Source organism: Nicotiana tomentosiformis, chromosome 11 (genome assembly GCF_000390325.3).
Source record: "Nicotiana tomentosiformis chromosome 11, ASM39032v3, whole genome shotgun sequence".
NCBI classification, from domain to species: domain Eukaryota; kingdom Viridiplantae; phylum Streptophyta; class Magnoliopsida; order Solanales; family Solanaceae; genus Nicotiana; species Nicotiana tomentosiformis.
In genome coordinates this window covers 66076302-66096901 of record NC_090822.1, presented here as the reverse complement: position 1 = coordinate 66096901, position 20600 = coordinate 66076302, and the positions used below count along the sequence as shown (strand labels likewise).

The following is a 20600-nucleotide window of genomic DNA, read 5'->3' as shown; positions in this document are numbered from 1 at the left end:
TTCGAGGTCGAGGTTTTGCTTACATACTGGTTTGATTTATTTTACAGTCGAATTCATTCATTTATCTTCTCGTTTATTAGTTGGTATTGGGTGAAATCACATATCCTTAAATCACAATATAAGTTTAATTGTTATTCAAATTTTAGGGTAAACAAATTTGTTGGGTGGATTTAGAAAAAGGGAATGGGGGACGCGAATGGGCGCAAAGAAGAAGATGAAAGGGAGGGGGAAGGGGGGGGGGGGGAGGGGGATAGCGTTGGTTTTTATAGGGGATAGCGTTGGTTTTTATAAAAGTAAAGGAAAATGGTTTCTTTTTATTCTTTAGATGTATTTCTTTTTTTTGTTAAATATATGTGTCAATATTTTGTTACAAATTATACGTGTCGTTCTTTAATTGGCTCATTTGACACGTCATTAGCAAGTGTAACTCACACATGTGGTCTGCTGCACTCGGGTATTTACTTGATACACTTAATAGTCACTTGAAGTGTATAAGTGATAAATGGGTCAGTTAAGGAGGCTGTTTGATAATTGTGGACAACTTAAAGAGACCGTTTATGTATTTCGCCTATATTTTTATCGATTTTGTTCTTAAATAAGCATATGTGAACCCATGATCAAGTGAACACTTTAGCTTAATGGTCAATGAGTAGTGCACGTTTTCTCTAACCCACGTTTTCCCCTAAGGTTAGGGGTTCAATCCTTTCTTGATCTCTAGACTTTTTAATTAAAAATGCTTTTGTTTCTTTATTGTTTTCTTTTCTTTCTTGGTACTCGGCCTTAAGCTATTCTTTAAAAAAAAGTCTTTCACTAAAATATTTTGTGAAATGTAATATTGTGATCCCATCTTTTTCTCTCGAAGATTATCACTGATAATAGTAGGTTGTAAGCGTTTGTTGAAAAAGAGAACTTCAAAATTGAAAGCTTATCTCTCAACTTTTTTTATATTTTGTCAAGAAATAAAGTACCAGAAAAAGATAATAAAATTAATCTTAAACCCTCACTATAAGCAAAAACTAATAATGCAAGTTACATATCTACAGAAAATAGAAGTACATAAAAAGATCCATGTAATAGGATGACTGAAGAAGTTTGTAAGGATTTTTAGCTTGCTATATATAATGTAAGATATTTAAAATTGTAAGTATGATGCTAGTAATGATAGTTTTCAAAGTATGAAAAGTCGTGGAAGACATAAATAATGCTAATAAGATTAATTAGACTTTGCTCGCCAACTTGGGTCATCGTAAAAAAATTTATATTGTCAAATCATTTATTTATTTAAAGATAGTGATACACCCATGTTCTTAAAATCTTGAATACACGTCTGCTAGTAATATGAATATTAGAGCTTAAATGTTTACTTATTTTGTACGACACTACAAAACTTTAGGTTGTATTGTAGGTAATCCATCAATGTAGTATTAGGCGATATATTTGCAATATTTACACCACCAATATAATGTAGTATTGAGAAGTGTTTATTCTGAAAAGCGCTTTTTTAAAAGTAATTTTGGTAAGAAACAGTTTGTGTTTGATTAACTCCGGAGTAACAATTAGTGTTTGACCAAGCTTTTAAAATGTGATTCTAAGTGTAGTTTTCTCAAAAGTACTTTTGGAGAGAAACTACTTTTTTTCTCCTTCTCCAAAACTACTTCTGCTTCTACTCAAAAATACTTTTTTTTCTTTAAAAAGCTTGGCCAAACACTCTAAGAGCCCGTTTGGCCAAGCTGCCAAAATCTGCTTATTTTGAAAGGTACTTCTTTTTAAGTACTTTTTTCAAAAGTACTTTTGAAAAAAAAATAGTTTGTGTTTAACCAATTCATTTAAGAAGTACTTTTTGCAACATTTGGTAAATAAATTGTGTTTGGCCAATCTTTCTAAAAAGTACTTTTGAGTGTCAAATTACCAAAAAGGATAGTACCAAGGTCTTATAATTCTTTTAAAAAGAAAAATGAACTCAAATATTTATCGTAAGAGACTTTTATTATTTTTTATTTTATTTAATTAAAATATAAAACATAAAGTAAACAAATATATTAAAGATTTAAATAAATTTTACACATATAGTTATACCAAAACATATATTATTATCTAGTATAATTACTTATTGTTACATGATGATTTGAATCATCAAAATACATCATTCAGTACGAATTAGAAGTATATTCCACAAATTACTATATATTGATAATCTACCATGAAATAATAAGTAAAGTCACTCGCACATGATAATATTTCTCAATAATTTCATCTCTACGTCTATCATACAACGCCTCCATATTAGTAGAAGACTTGTCTTGCATTTCTAAAGGAATATCAGAAGGCCCATCTCCTTCCTCAATCTCTACAGTAATGTCTTTATTAGGTTAATAATTGAATTCCTTATCGGTAGAAGAATGTCGTCGGATGAAATTATGTACAGCCATGGTAATTGTAACTAGATGATTCCGAGTGTCAAACTTGAAAGATGGCATTGAACGTAAAATAGAAATAATTTTAAATATATAAAAATAAAATTTTTTGTAAAATAAATTGTTAAGTATGTTTAAATTCAAATTCAAAAAGAGTAACTAATTATTAACAACACATAATGTATAATTTAATTTTTTTAAAATTTAAATTCAAAAAGAAACTAATTAGTATTACATAACCTTACTAACTTGGCTTAATGTGTGATGCTTTTTCTTCTTTTTTTAATAATATATATATATATATATATATATATATATATATATATATATATAGATTATGCGATGGAATTGTAAATTAATTACCTATTTGTAGGTAATTTTCACAAATTAGATTAGATAATTATTTTAAAGATTCGAGAACTAATAACATATAACAGAGAAATTATAAATGATTATTTGTAGGAAGAGATTTGATAATCCAAAGAAGGATGTAGATAATTTGCTTTAGTGTGAAAAAAGAAGAAGATAATTTGGAAAGTTACAAGACATTACACAAAGAACAAATCAAAAACAAGAAAAGTCAATAAAGAATTTGGAAAGTTACAATATGATTCATGTATATGATATCTTTAATTTAAAAAAAATGGTAAAAACTAGAAACAAAAATAAAAATAAAAACTTAAATTAGTAAGGGATAATTTGCAAAATATAAATTTATGGTGAGGATAGTTTTGTCTTGAATAAATTAATTCTCCACTTCTGCTTCTGCTTCTTGGAAGAAACTAGAATTTTCTGCTTCTTTCCCAAAAGCAGAAAAAATGCTTCTACTGCGGCCAAAAGTACTTCTCTGTATTGGCCAAAATTAAATTTTTTGAAAAGTACTTTTTTAGAGAAAAAAAGTACTTTTGGTTTCTCAGAAGCATGGCCAAACAAGCTCTAACTTTGTAAAAAAAAGCAAAAAAAAAGAAGTGCTTTTGTCTTTGGAGAAGCTTGGCCAAATGGATTATAAGTTTAACTTACACCACAGAAGAAACAAGTTCTCAGGTTTACACCAACAGCCAAGTGAGAAGAAGCTTGATGCGTGAAACTATCAAGGGAAATGGCATTTAATTGCTGATATTTGATGTTAATGTCATCTAATTAATTTTCTTAAACTCTAAGAAGATTGCGTTTTCATGTCGGGATTACTAATAATTGAATAAAAATGGTCTACCGTGATTTAACTAATCTAATAGGACATAGGTTATAAACACTAATACTGCAAATATTTTTACACTATCAGTTGAATTATTATAAAGATTTACCTGTATTTATATTTATATAATATACATTGCAATACCACGAAAAAGAGTACATTTAAACCTCCAAATATTCAGGCCAGGTATACTTGCAAGAAGTAAACGAACAAACATATACTCTAGAAGAACTTGGATCACCTATATCAAAAAGTAAGCCCCGGTTACCCCCTATATAGTAAATGCAATGGCAATTGTCAAAACGAATCGTTTGCTTTGTCAAGAAAACTTTACTAGGGGCCAGGGGTACTGGTTGACCTCCTATTTCAAGTTTTCAACTATTACAGCGTCAGTTTTGGACACAAAGGAGAGAACCTTAGTTTTCGCTTTAGTCTACTCAATATTATAATCACCTAAAAGATAAAACTAAAATTATATCACACAACATTTGAAGAAATGTAATACTAGTTTACATCCACTATTCCATTCAAGATTTTTTATTTTCTTAGTGAATTTCTTTTCCTTGCCGTAGTTTCCAGACACAACAATAAACAAGCTATAGTGAGTTAGAAAAGGGAAGTTGACGAGCCAAATAAGAATAAAAAAAACTATGTTATAGCCTTTTGGCATTTTCAAACATATAAAAAAGCATTCATGATTTCATGCTATGATTGTTTCTGAGTTTACTTAATATGGAGAAATCAATGATAAAACGGGGTGAAGTGACAAATATGTGAATATCCATATATCATTAGACAAAATAAAAGTAAAAACAAATTAAACAAGCTTACACTTTGTACTAGCCAGAGATCACTTCTGCAAACTATTTGTGTATGTAATTATTCCAGTAGTATTCTTTGGGCGAGATCAAGCTTTCCACATATGTAATGGCATTTATACTTTCTCTTTCTGACGGAACAAGAAAGTCTCTTATACTATCATACTTAGGATTGTATGCAACAACTTTAGCTCCGTTACTCCATAGAAGGAGAACTATTTTTCCAGTCTTTGTCATAAAAAGGGGCTTTGCTAATCCATAATAATGGCATATTTCTAAATTCCTTATGATAAATAAGGATGTCCATGATTCTTTTACTCCGTATTCCTTCATAATCCATATCTCAAGATCTTTACAATAATCCAAGTAAGTCATAGAAAGACATCCATTCAAAACTCCTAAACCAACAATAGCATTCTCAAGCTTAGGGATTTGAAACTGATCAATCTTTTCAGAGACAGTATCAGGGATTGGAAACATATGAAACTTTTCCGAGACAACATCAAAATAAATTAGGCTGTTATAAGGACCACAACATTGAATACCATTTATGATCTTAACCCTAACCCTAGAGTGAAGTCGTCCATGCATTGTGATCCAATCAGGGACACATAGTGATAAGATATCATAAGGGCAATGGATGCCCCTCCACTTTTTGTCTTTAAGACTTGCTATTATAGCAGTTTCACAACCATAACCTGGGAATTCTAGGGCGTGTAAATAACAGTACCTTGTAATCATTCTTGACGGGGTCGAAACAAAGTCCTCCAGTGATATACCACAGATCATCATGTGCCAAGATGCTATGCTCAAGCACTTTGTTACAAAATCTAGTAGCGGGGTTCCATAAGAAAATATGCTTGTTTACGTTTATCAGTAGAAGACCATCACAAGAACCCAACACATTATATCTCAATTTAGAGATTTTGGATTTGAAATATTGTTGTTTGTTTATGATACGGAAAGTTGATCCATCTTTGCGCTTTGAAAGCACAAACACTCTTCCTCGTTGTTGATTAGAGAGCTCGAATTTGGGATTTGAAATCCATGAATGCCATTGTTTACAAACACATTTGAATCGTAAGAGGGATGTCACTGGTAATTTTGAGAGAATAATGATAGTAATTATGGTGGGTACATCTGCTATACGCTGTTTTGGTACTTAAAACAGAGGATTTCTTCTTTGATTTTTCATCGTCACAACTCTAGGGTTCAATACAAAAAAGATAATTTGAAAAGTATTATGTTTCAATGTTGGAAAGGATTTTTATATATGAGAGATGGAGGCGGCAGAAAAGGTTTATTTTTTATGATGGTTATAGGTTTTCAATATTCGAAAACGTTTAGGTTTTTGAAAGAGAGGCGGCATGAGCTGTGCTTTACGCAGGGGTGGCTCAAGGGGCTAGTAAAACCTTTGCTTTAGCCCCTAAATTTTGGGCCCCAAAAATATTTTTAATTGTGGATTTACTATCTTATTTTTGCTTAGACAATAGTGAAGTTTATAGAAAAAAACATAATACTAAATCCTTATAAAAATGGAAAGAAAGACTATCTATTATTTAACAATAGAAATATTTTAGAACTTTGAATTAAGACACTCAAATCTTCATATTGATAAATAATATTTTTTTTACAATAAGATCCAAAGTAACCAATCGTAAATACGTGGCTAACATCTTATTAACTTGAATTTTCTTACCAATGTGAATATTAATACAGTATTATATTTTATAAGATAACTACACTATAGACAAAAAGAAAGAAAGAAAGAAAGAAAAGGAACCAATGTAATATTAAAAGTATATTTTGCAAGATAACTATACTATAGACAAAAAAAATCAAGACCCCTTATTAAAATTTGGCTTTAGGCCACGAGTTTTATTGAGACGCCTTTGGCTTTACGACCCTTCGCTATGAGGCCTACGTGGAATATAAAAAAGGGGAAAAAACATAAGTAGACAATATTTTAGAAAATTTTTCAAATACCGAGCATCACTAGGTATTTTACATAACATGCAGCTTAATAAATACATCCCTTAGCAGGAAGCTATAAATATGGACCAAGAATCACGTTTAAAAAGAAGACCATATCATTTAATTCCTTAAAAAAAGGTCCGAAGCAGTTCAATTTCTTTTCAATTCTTTCCTTAAGTCTTCCTAAATTAGCGCCAGAAATGAGGAGATAGCTCACGAAGAAGTTGAATTTCACCTAAATTGGTAACCAACTATACTTTTCTTTTTGCGTACGTTCATATATGCCACGACCCGAAATTCCCACCTTCGGACCATGATGGCGTATAACATTTCACTTGTTAGGCAAGCCAACGTTAAAATAATATTAGCCATTTTAAAAAAAAATTTAAATTTATTAATAACAAAGAACAATTGCGGAAGTAAGGTCTGAAATATAGTGAATAATCCATAAAAATAAAGGTGTCTAAATACCATCCCAGAATTGGTGTCACAAGTGCACTGGCTTCTAGAATAATACAGATAAAGGTCTGAATAAAATAAAGTTGTCTGGAAACAAATACACAGCTAAAGTAAAGTAGACGGGGACTTCAGAACTACGGACGCCGTGCAGTTATACCTCAAGTCTCCTCTGGTAGCTGAAATCCGAGCAAGTCTATGGTACGCCGCTGGGACCAACTCTGAAATCTGCACAAGAAGTGCAGAGTGTAGTATCAGTACAAGCGACCCCATGTACTGGTAAGTGCTGAGCCTAACCTCGATGAAGTAGTGACGAGGCTAAGGCGGTTCACTTACATTAACTTGTACGTAATTTTTAGTAACAATAACAAATAATAGAAATAAATCAGATAACTCATTTATAATAATTGAAGCCAACTTAGCAGTCATAACCAAGTATCATTTCCATCAATTTCCGTTGCAGTGTGCAACCCGCTCTCACAATATATTCATATTCAATTCTGTTGCGGCGTGCAACCCGCTCCTCCAATATATTCATTTTAATATTATTTGTTGCGGCGTGCAACCCGATATATATATCGACTTTTAAATAAGTTTGTTGCGGTGTGCAACCCGATCATCTAATATATCCATTTCAATCAATTCTTATAAAAGAAATTTCCCCAATAAATACAACAATTAATATAAAATTATAAGACAAAAAGCATACAATAATTATGATTTAATTATGAAACAAACAATGACAAATAGCAAATTATTATGAAAATCAGGGAGAAAATAGGCAGTTTAATATTTAATATGCTAAATGTCAAATAACAATTAAGACACATAATTCAAATATCATGTAATAATTAATGCAGGAATTCAAGAATTAATATTTGACAAAGAATAGGAGAGAAGCAATTATTATAATAATTAATTCGATTTAAAACGATTTATGATTTTTCAGGTAATTATGCAAACAATTAATTTGACAACGTATAGACACTCATTACCTCGCCTATGCGTCTTTCACAGGTATTTCACATAACAAATAGTTTAAGGGTTCTATTTCCTCAAGTCAAGGTTAACCACAACACTTATCTCGCTTTGCAAATTCCAATCAATTACTCGACCAAAGCTTTTCCTTTTAAATTTGTCTCCAAAATCTTCAAATCTATTCATAAACAATTCGATATACTCAATACGAATCATAGGAATTAATTTCATATGAATTTAATAATTTTCCGGGTAAAAATCTAAAATTCATTTAAATATTCGATAGTTGGACCCACGTCTCAAATCCCAAAAAAAACTCGCGAAATCCGAACACCCGTTCCGCTACGAGATCAACCATACAAAAATTATCCAATTCCGATATCAAATGGACCTTCAAATCTTAAATTTTCATTTTTGGAAGATTTTATAAAAATATAATTTTTCTTCCCTAAATTCACGGATTCATAATGTAAAAGAGTATGAAATCATAAAATATAATCAATATAGGATAAGGAACACTTATCCCAATGTTTTCCCGTAAAAATCGCCTTACCCGAGCTCAAAAATGGAAAAGGGTTGAAAATACGACGAATCCCATTTTCCAGAACTTAAGTTCTGTTTGCCCAAATTTTACCTTATGCGATCGCGTACAATACTTCGCGATCGCGAAGCACAATTTTGGCTGCCCAGGTTTTCTTAATCACGATCGCATGAATAACCTCGCGATCGTGAAGCTCTACTTTCCTGCCCCAGAAATTTACTCTTCGCAAACGCGTAAAACGCCACGCGAACGCAATGCTTTGACTCGCAGACTTACGCGATCGCAAATGACCTCACGCGATCGCGATGAGTAAGCGCGTGGCTCAGCTTTAGCCTCTTTAACTCTACGTGAATGCGACCTTGTTCATGCGTTCTCGAAGCACCACTTCACACCCCTACGTGATCGCATCCTGAAATTCATGAACGCGTAGAGCAACTTTGGTTGGCCTCTCAGTTTGCGTTACGTGATCGCGAACGACTTCACGCGATGAGTAAGATTTGTGCAACAAAACATCAGAAATTTGTCATCTTCCTTAAGTCCAAAATGGCCCGTTAATTATCTGAAACTCACCCGAGCCCTCAGGGCTCCAAACCAAACATGCCTATAAGTTCTAAAATATCATACGAACTTGCTCGCGCGATCAAATCATCAAAATACCACCTAGAACTACGAATCAGACACCAAATCAAAGGAAATTTTCAAGAAAACCTTAAAACTTATATTTTCACAATCGGACGTCCGAATCACGTCAAATCAACTCTAATTCTCAGCAAATTCGGCAGACAAGTCATAAATATTATAGTGGACCTATATCGGGCTCCGTAACCAAAATACGGATCTAGTGTCAATAAATCCAACATCAGTAATTTCTTAAAAATCATTAAGCTTTCAAGCTTTTAATTTTTTATCAAAATTTCATATCTCGGGCTAGGATCCTCGGAATTTGATTCTGGGTATACTCCCAAGTCTCAAATCATGATACGGACCTACCAGAATCGTCAAAACATTGATCCGAGTCCATTTGCTCAAAATGTTGACTAAAGTCAACTCAGTTGAGTTTTAAAACTCCATTTCACATTTTAATCCATATTTCACATGAAAATATTTCAGAAAATTGTACAGACTGCGCACGCAAGTCGAGGAATGATAATTGATGCTTTTCGAGGTCTTAGAACATAAAATTAATTATTAAATTTAAAGATGATATTTTGGGTCATCACATTCTCCACCTCTAAAACAAACGTTCGTCCTCGAACGGAGTTAGAAAAAGTACCTATGCTGGAGAAAAGGTGTGGATATTTACTCAGCATGTCCAACTCGGACTCCCAGGTAGATGCCTCTGTTGGCTGACCTCTCCATTGCACTCGAACTGAAGGATAAATCTTAGACCTCAACTGCCGGAGCTGTCGGGCTAGAATAGCCTCTGGCTCCTCCTCGCAAGTCAAATCTTTGTCCAATTGGACTGAGCTGAAATCTAACACATGGGACGGATCACCATGATATTTTCGGAGCATAGACACATGGAACACCTGATGAACTGCTGATAAACAAGGTGGTAATGCAAGCATGTAGGCTACTTCACCCACCCTTTCAAGAATTTCAAAGGGTCCGATATACCTAGGGCTCAACTTGCCCTTATTTCCGAACCTCATTACACCTTTCATAGGTGAAACCCGGAGCAATATTTTTTCTCCAACCATGAATGCAATATCACGAACTTTACGGTCGGCACAACTCTTTTGCCTAGACTGAGCTGTGCAAAGTCGATCCTGAATAATCTTGACCTTATCCAAGGCATCTTATACCAAATCGGTACCCAATAACCGAGCCTCTCCCGGTTCAAACCAACCAATTGGCGATCGACATCGCCTTCCGTATAATGCCTCATATGGATCTATCTGAATGCTCGACTGGTAGCTATTATTTTAAGAAAACTCCGTAAGTGGCAAGAAATGATCCCAAGAACCTCCAAAGAATATAACACAAGCGCGAAGCATATCTTCCAATATCTGAATGGTGCGCTCTGACTGACCGTCTGTCTGTGGTTGAAATGTTGTACTCAACTCAACCCGCATGCCAAACTCACGCTGTACAGCCCTCTAGAAGTGTGAGGTAAACTGCGTACCTCGATCTGAAATAATAGACATAGGCACACCGTGAAGGAGGACAATCTCACGAATGTAAATTTCAGCCAACCTCTCTGAAGAATAGGTAACTGCCACTGGAATGAAATGTGCTGACTTGGTCAACCTGTCCACAATGACCCAAACTGCGTCAAATTTTCTCTGAGTCCGTGGGAGCCCAACAACAAAATCCATAGTAATACACTCCCACTTCCATTCAGGAATTTCTAACGTCTGAAGTAAACCACCAGGTCTCTGATGCTCGTACTTAACTTGCTGGCAATTCAGACACCGAGCTACATATACAACTATATTCTTTTTCATTCTCCTCCACCAATAATGTTGCCACAAATCTTGATACATTTTAGCGGTACCTGGATGAATAGAATACCTGGAACGGTGTGCCTCTTTAAGAATTAATTCACGAAGCCCATCCATATTAGGCACACAAATATGACCCTGCATTCGCAGAACTCCATCTTCCCCCATAGCAACCTGTTTGGCATAACCGTGCCACATCGTGTCCTTAAGGACCAGTAAATGAGGATCATCATATTGCCTCTCTCTGATGTGCTCATATAAAGAAGACCGAGCGATTGTGCAAGCTAGAAGCCGACTGGGTTCTGAAATATCTAACCTCACGAACTGATTAGCCAAAGTCTGAACATCTACAGCTAATGGCCTCTAACCAACCGGAATATATGCAAGACTGCCCATACTCACAGGCTTTCTACTCAAAGCATCGGCCACCATATTGGCCTTTCCGGGGTGATACAAAATGGTGATATCATAGTCTTTCAACAACTCCAACCATCTTCTCTTCCTCAAATTAAGATCTTTTTATTTGAACAGATACTGAAGGCTACGCTGATCAGTAAATACCTCATACGAGACACCGTAGAGGTAATGCCTCCAAATCTTCAGCGCATGAACAATGGCTTCCAATTCTAAGTCATGAACAGGATAATTCTTCTCGTGAACTTTCAACTGCCGTGACGCATATGCAATCACCTCTCCATCTTGCATTAATAATGCACCAAGCCCAATGTGAGATGCGTCACAATATACCATATATGATCCTGAGCCTGTGGGTATTACCAACACTGGCGCCGTAGTCAAAGTAGTCTTGAGTTTCTGAAAGCTCAACTCACACCCGTCTGACCATCTGAATGGGACAGCTTTCTGGGTCAGTCTTGTTAGTGGGCTTGCTATAGATGAAAACCCTTTCACGAACCGACGGTAATAACCTGCTAAACCCAGGAAACTCCGGATCTCTATAAATGAAGTAGGTCTAGGCCAATTCTGAACAACCTCAATCTTCTTAGGATCCACCTTTATGCCTTCTGCCGATACAACATGCCCCCAAAAGGCAACTGAGTCTAACCAAAACTCACATTTTGAAAGTTTAGCATATAACTGATTATTCTTCAAAGTGTGAAGCACACCCCAAAAATGCTTCTCATGCTCCTCCCGACTACTGGAGTAAATCAAGATATCATCAATGAATACAACCACAAAAGAATCCAAATAGAGCTTGAACACCCGATTGATCAAATCCATAAATGCTGCTAGGGAATTTGTCAACCCAAATGAATCACTAGGAATTCGTAATGCCCATACCGAGTCTAAAAAGCTATTTTAGGGACATTAGATGCCCTAATCTTTAACTGATGGTAACCAGACCTCAAATCAATCTTCAAAAATACCTTGGCACCCTGAAACTGATCAAATAAGTCATCAATTCTTGGCAGCGGATATTTGTTTTTGATAGTGGCCTTATTCAACTGCCGATAATCTATACACATCCGCATGGAATCATCTTTCTTCTTTACAAATAATACTGGTGCACCCCAGGGCGAGACACTGGGTCTAATGAATCCCTGATAAAGCAAGTCTTGTAACTGCTCTTTCAATTCTTTCAACTCCGGCGGGGCCATACGGTATGGTGGAATAGAAATGGGCTGAGTACCCGAAGCCTAATCAATACAGAAGTCAATATCTCTGTCGGGTGGCATCCCCGACAAATCTGCAGGAAATACTTTTGAAAATTCACGAACAAATGATACTGAGTCCATAGAAGGAACATACGCACTGGGATCACGAATATAAGCCAAGTAGGCTAGACACCCTTTTTCTACCATACGCCGAGCTTTCATATAAGAAATAGCCCTGCTGGCAGAATGACCAGGAGTTTCTTTCCACTCTAACCGAGGTAACCTCGGTATGGCTAGAGTCACTATCTTGGCATGACAATCCAATATAGCATGATAAGGTGACAGCCAATCCATACCCAAGATGACATCAAAATCTACCATATCAATAAGTAAAAGATCCACACCAGTCTCAAGACTACCAATAGTAACCACGCATGAATGATAGACATGATCTACTATAATAGAGTCTCCCACCGGTGTAGATACACACACAGAAGCACTCAGAGAATCACAAGGCACAACTAAATATGAAGCAAAATAGGAGGACACGTAGGAATAAGTAGATCCTGGATCAAATAGAACTGAAGCATCTCTATGGCAAACTTGAATAATACCTGTGATCACAACATCAGATGACTCGGCCTCAGGGCTAGCTGGAAAAGCATAAAATCGGGGCTGAGCCCTACCACTATGAACTACGTTTTCTAGGACGGCCTCTAACTGGCTGGCCTCCACCACTAATGGCCTGACCTCCACCTCTAGTGTCCTAACCTCCACCTCTAGCTTCCTGAACCCTACCTCTAGTTGGCTGAGCAGGCGGTGAAACAACCGGTACCGGTATGATGGCACGTGAATCTTGCCGAGATCTGCTACTCACCAATCTTAGGCAATACCTCCTGATATGACCAATGTTCCCACACTCATAACACCTCTAGCTTCCTAAACCCTACCTCTAGTTGGCTGAGCAGGCGGTGAAGAAACCGGTGCCGGTATGATGGCACGTGAATCTTGTCGAGATCTGTTACTCGCCAATCTTGGGCAATACCTCCTGATGTGACCAATATTCCCACTCTAATAACACCCATCCTGATGCTGTGGCTGCTGAAGCTGAAGTTGACCCAGATGGGCCGGATAACCGCTGTAGTAACTATGGAGTGGTGGTGCACTGATAGGAGCTAAATGTTCCCTAAATGCTGGCTGCCCAGAGTAACGCATAATAGGACCGTGACTCCCTGAAGCACCATGAGATGCATGAAGTGCTGAATGAAATGGTGTGGGAGGATGACCCCTACCAAAATTACCCCTGCCTCCAGACGGGGCACCACTGAAACCACCAAACTGACGAGGCCTCTTATCGGACCTCTGCCCTCTCTCCTGTGCAAGAACCATCTCTATCCTCCTCGCGATATTAGCAGCCGCCTGAAAAGAAATCTCACTTCCGGTCTCCTTGGCCATCTGAAGCCTGATAGGGTAAGTGAGTCCCTCAATAAACCTCCTCACTCTCTCTCCCTCAGTAGGTAGTAAAAGGAGAGCATGACGGGCCAAATCCACAAAATGGGACTCATACTGAGTAATAGTCATACTGTCCAGTTGTAGACGCTCAAATTGCTTGCGGAATTCCTCTCTCAGTGTGATAGGGAGGAACTTCTCCAGAAATAGCTGAGAGAACTGCTCCTAGGTAAGTGCAGGTGATCCAACTGGTCGGGTCAAGGTATAATCTCTCCACCACCTTTTGGCGGAACCCGTCATCTGAAATACAGCAAAATCAACCCCATTGGTCTCAACTATACCCATATTCCGTAGTATCTCGTGGCAACGTTCAAGATAATCCCGTGGGTCCTCAGAAGGTGTACCACTGAAGTGAACTGGAAAGAGCTTAGTAAACTTATCCAGTCTTAATAAGGCCTCAAAAGACATGGCGGGCCTATCACCGGTCTATGCCGCAACAACTGGCTGAACTACCCCAACTGGCGGGGCTGCTGGAGCCTGATTCTGGGGAGCCATCTGCTCCGGAGTGGGAGTAGTGGGAGTTTGTGCTCCTCCCCTAGCCTGTGAGACGGCTAGTGCCACTAAAAATGTTCCATTTTGGGGCACGCCCTCCATAAGACTCACCAAACGAACCAAAGCGTCCTGAAGCACTAGAGTAGCTATGAATCCTTCCGGGACCTGAACTGGTCCAGCTGGTACATTCTGAACTGGAACCTCCTCCTGAAGGTCTACCTGAGGTTCTACAGCAGGTGCAGCTGCTCGAGATCTGGACTGAGCTCTATTTCGGCCTCTAGCAAGACCTCAGCCTTGACCTCTACCCCTGGCCATAGTTGCCACCGGGGGTTCTGGTCCCTGTCCATCAGTAGAGGTATTACGTGTTCTCACCATCTCCGAGAGAATAAAAGTAGAATGGTTCAATCATCGATGATAGAATAAAATCGCACGACAGAATAAGAAAGAAGTGATATTGTTCCTAAACTTCATAGACTCTAAGAGATAAGTACAGACGTCTCCATACCGATCCTTTAGACTCTACTAAGCTTGCTCGTGACTCATGAGACCTATGTAACCTAGTGCTCTGATACCAACTGTCACGACCCGAAATTCCCACCTTCGGACCATGATGGCGCCTAATATTTCACTTGCTAGGCAAGCCAACGTTAGAATAATATTAGGCATTTTAAAAGAATTTTTAAATTTATTAATAACAAAGAATAATTGCGGAAGTAAGGTCTGAAATATAGTGAATAATCCATAAAATGGTGTCTAAATACCATCCCAGAATTAGTCACAAGTGCACGAGCTTCTAGAATAATACAGATAAAGGTCTGAATAAAATAAAGTTATCTATAAACAAACACACAGCTAAAGTAAAGTAGACGGGGACTTCAGAACTGCGGACGCCGTGCAGTTATACCTCAAGTCTCCTCTGGTAGCTGAAATCCGAGCAAGTCTATAGTACACCGCTGGGACCAACTCTGAAATCTGCACAAGAAGTGCAGAGTGTAGTATCAGTATAACCGACCCCATGTACTTGTAAGTGCTGAGCCTAACCCCGACGAAATAGTGACGAGGCTAAGGCGGTTCACTTACATTAACCTGTACGCAATATTAGTAACAATAACAAATAATAGAAATAAATCAGATAACTCATTTATAATAATTGAAGCCAACTCAATAGTCATAACCAATTATCATTTTCATTAATTTCCATTGTAGCGTGCAACCCGCTCTCACAATATATTCATATTCAATTCTGTTGCGGCGTGCAACTCGCTCCTCCAATATATTCATTTTAATATTGTTTGTTACGGCGTACAACCCGATCACCCAATATGGACTTTTAATAAGTCTGTTGCGGCGTGCAACCCGATTCTTCAATATGGACTTTTAATAAGTCTGTTGCGGCGTGTAACTCGATCCTCCAATATGAACTTTTAATAAGTCTGTTGCGGCATGCAACCCGATCCTCCAATATGGACTTTTAATAAGTCTGTTGCGACGTGCAACCCGATCCTCCAATATATCCATTTCAATCAATTCTTATAAAAGAAATTTCTCCAATAAATACAACAATTAATATGAAATTATAAGACAATAATCATACAATAACTATGATTTAATTATGAAACAAACAATGACAAATAACAAATTATTATGGAAATCAGGGAGAAAATAGGCAGTTTAATATTTAATATGCTAAATGTCAAATAACAATTAAGACACATAATTCAAATAGCATGTAACAATTAATGCAGACATTCAAGAATTAATATTTGACAAAGAATAGGAGAGAAACAATTATTATAATAATTAATTCATGATTTAAAACGATTTATGATTTTTCAAGTAATTATGCAAATAATTAATTTGACGACGTATAGACACTCGTCACCTCGCCTATACGTCGTTCACATGCATTTCACATAACAAATAGTTTAAGGGTTCTATTCCCTCAAGTCAAGGTTAACCACGTCACTTAACTCGCTTTGTAAATTCCAATCAATTACTCGACCAAAGCTTTTCCTTTTAAATTTGTCTCCAAAAGCTTCAAATCTATTCACAAACAATTCGATATACTCAATACGAATCATAGGAATTAATTCCATATGAATTTAATAATTTTCCATGTAAAAATCCAAAATTCATTTAATATTCGACAGTGGGACCCACGTCTCAAATACCGAAAAACTTGCGAAATACGAACACCCGTTCCGCTATGAGTTCAACCATACAAAAATTATCCAATTCCGATATCAAATGGACCTTCAAATCTTAAATTTTCGTTTTTGGAAGATTTTATAAAAATCTTATTTTTCTTTCCTAAATTCACGGATTCATGATGTAAAAGAGTATGGAATCATGAAATATAATCAATATAGGATAAGAAATACTTACCCCAATATTTTTTCATGAAAATCGCCCAAAATTGGCCTTACCCTAGCTCAAAAATGGAAAAGGGTTGAAAATGGGACGAATCCCATTTTCTAGAACTTAAGTTCTGTTTGCCCAAATTTTACCTTACGCGATTGCGTACAATGCTTCGCAATCGCGAAGCACATTTTTGGCTGCCCAGTTTTTCTTAATCGCGATTGCATGAATAGCCTCGCGATCGCAAAGATCTACTTTGTTGCCTCAGGAATTTACTCTACGCAAACGCGTAAAACGCCACGCGAACGCGATGCTTTGACTCACAGACTTACGCGATCCCAAACGACCTCATGCGATCGCGATGAGTAAGCACGTGGCTCAGCTTTAGCCTCTTTAACTCTACGCGAACGCGATCTTGTTCACGCGTTCGCGAAGCACCATTTCACACCCATACGCGATCGCATTCTCAAATTCGCGAATGCGAAGAGCAACTTTGACTGGCCTCTCAGTTTGCCTTACGCTATCACGAATGACTTCAAGTGATCGCGATGAGTAAGATTTCTGCAACAAATACTTGAAATCTACAATCTTCCTTAAGTCCAAAATGGCCCGTTGAGTATCCGAAACTCACCCGAGCCCTCGGGGTTCCAAACCAAATATGCCCACAAGTTCTAAAATATCATACAAACTTGCTCGTGCGATCAAATTGCCAAAATAACACCTAGAACTATGAATCGGATACCAAATCAAAGAAAATTTTCAAGAAAACTTTAAAACGTATATTTTCACAACCGGACGTCCGAATCACGTCAAATCAACTCTGATTCTCACCAAATTCGGCAGACAAGTCATAAATATTATAGTGGACCTATACCGGGCTCCGAAACCAAAATACAGACCCGGTATCAATAAATCCAACATCAGTAATTTCTTAAAAATCATTAAGCTTTCAAGCTTTTAACTTTTCATCAAAATTCCATATCTTGGGTTAGGGACCTTGGAATTCGATTCCGGGCATAAGCCCAAGTCCCAAATAACGATACAGATCTATTGGAATTGTCAAAATACTGATCCGAGTCCGTTTGCTTAAAATGTTGACCAAAGTCAACTCAGTTGAGTTTTAAAACTCAATTTCACATTTTAACCCATTTTTCACATGAAAACTTTCTGGAAAATTGTACGGACTGTGCACACAAGTCGAAGAATGATAATTAGTGCTTTTCGAGGTCTTAGAACACATAATTATTTATTAAATTTAAAGATGACATTTTGGGTCATCACAATATATGAGATTTATTTTTAATTGCATAGAATAAGTATATACATGATATTATAATAGTATATAACTACATACGAAGTTTGTTCTGTTGGTATAAAGTTTTATTTTTAATTGTACATAAACATCAATTTTAACACAGTAAATTATGTATGAGATTTATTCTGTTGGTATAAGGTGTTATTTTTAATTGTATATCGACATAAATCTTTACATAGTATAATGATGGTATTTAATAGCTATAAATTATAATGATATTTTTAGTATATTAGTATACATAGTATAGTAAATCCTTCCGCCGTTGTATAGATTGTGTTTTAACGTAAAAATTGTAGATAATTAAATATATACATAGAATAAGTATATACATGATAATATAATAGTATATAATTATATTCGGTATAATATATGTATAAATAGTATACATGACATATTTTATTTATATCATTCATATAAATAGATTCAGAGTACTAGAAATATTTAGAGAATATTTGAATGCTAATTTTAGAGACAGAAATTTAGAATAGAGAGAGATATTTAAATGTTAGATCAAGCAACTAAAATTTAGATAACTAAGGATAAAATCGATCCCGTAATTTGTGTTACTCATTAATTGTGCATATAACCTTTGTAATATGCTAGTATCGTAAAAGAATCTGCTATATATGGAATAAACCAAAAATGATATTATTTTTTAAAATACTTTTCAAAAGATGCTCCGTCATGTATTTTTCTCTATAAAAATCTCCTTGTTAACCAAAAAAAGGAAATATTTAACAGATAATTTTCAATAAAAAAAAAGTGATTTGGAGACTTTTGGAAAAAATATAATTACAAGGCATTACTAAATAAAATTTCATGGTTTTACGTGCTTGACAACGTGAAATAATTTTATTGTAACGCGCGCGTGTAAAAATATGCATGAACAGTCATACATACCAGTAAGTTAGGTGAAATCACATACATTCCAAGGCGAAGCCTCGTTTTTTTTTTTTAAAAAAAAAAAACATAATTTGAAGCGTAAGAGGATATCACTGTAATTTGAGAAAGCTAAAAAAGTAGTTTCTTTCTGAAATTACTTTTTTTGAGTCATTTAGAAATACTTTTTAAAAGCTTGGTCAAACGTTAATTGCTGCACAAAAATGCTTTTTAAATCTATTATCCAAACACAAACTATTTCTCATCAAAAGTACCTTTTAAAAAATAATTTTAAAAGCAGGCTGATTTTATAAGCTTGGCAAAATAAGCTAACTGTTACAAGAGAAATCAAATTATGTTGGATGTCTACTCTTCCTCCATGATCTTCTCAAATGCTTAATGACATATTCAATGACATATTTCTATGCTTAATGACATATTCAATGACATATTTTTATTCACTTTTCATGCCTATATAAATGCCTTGTAATAGATAGGAAAAACACACAATTGAAGAAGAAATAAGAATCTCTCTTCCTCTCTTTCTCTCTATATCTCTTAGTTTGTTTTTCCTTGTTCGATATTGTTATTTTGAGTTATATTTATAACACGTCATCAACACGATTGCCACCTTCATTTTTACAATCAGATCCTAATTGTGTTCGATTCTCCTTCAGGTATATCACTATATATTCTTTTAGTTTATGATAATATATATGCACTAATATGCTATTTATTAACAAATTCATATACTGTTAAGCATTTATTTTAGTTGATCATGTTACTAAAGTTCTCTTACCTTGCTTATTATTAAAGAAAATATAAGATATAGATCTTAAGTGCGTTAAACTAACAAAAAATAATTTAATAAATATGTGTGGACTTGCGTAGAGCAAAACTTATCTTCAAGACATTCTACAAAAATAAAATAGTGATAACCAAGGTGACAAAGTAATTATTATACATACTAGTTTAAATTACTTTACAATTGGTGGAAAGTAATATTTGAATACATTCACTCTTATCACCGTATATGGTTATTCCTCAAATTCACGTTTATAATAAATTACTTTTCTTTTACCATACTAAATATATCTCTTTGTGTTTATTCATATACTCCATAATTCTTGTTTATTTGACATATATATTATATGTTACTTTTTATACTACATGTTTGAAGTGATCAACTTCTTAATTAGTTGTCTGATTTATTTTTACAAGTATATTTTCATTAAAAATTATTTTTATTTATTCTAACCCATTTACTTTTGTGATTAGTTTCAATATGTCAAACTTGTCAAAACTTGAGTTTGTGGCACTAGACATTACCGGAAAGAATTATTTATCATGGGTCCTTGATGCTGAAATTCACCTTGACGCTAAAGATCTTGGAAATACTATTATACAAGAAAATGAAGCATCAAATCAGGATAAAGCAAAGGCCATGATTTTCCTTCGTCATCATCTACATGAAGGGTTAAAAACTGAATATTTAACTGTAAAAGATCCACTTGAGTTATGGATTAATTTGAAGGATCGATATGACCACCTAAAACTTACGGTATTACCGAAAGCTCGGTATGAATGAATATATTTAAGGTTGCAAGACTTTAA

The 20600-nt window shown here is 35.5% G+C and overlaps 1 protein-coding gene across 1 annotated transcript; it reads right to left on the bottom strand.

Moving 5' to 3' along the window:
• Nucleotides 1–4472: 4472 nt before the first annotated feature.
• Nucleotides 4473–5168, bottom strand: LOC138901590 (F-box/kelch-repeat protein At3g06240-like). Its single transcript, XM_070189364.1, has one exon. The coding sequence runs from the start codon at nt 5166–5168 to the stop codon at nt 4473–4475; it is 696 nt and encodes a 231-aa protein (XP_070045465.1).
• Nucleotides 5169–20600: the final 15432 nt, after the last annotated feature.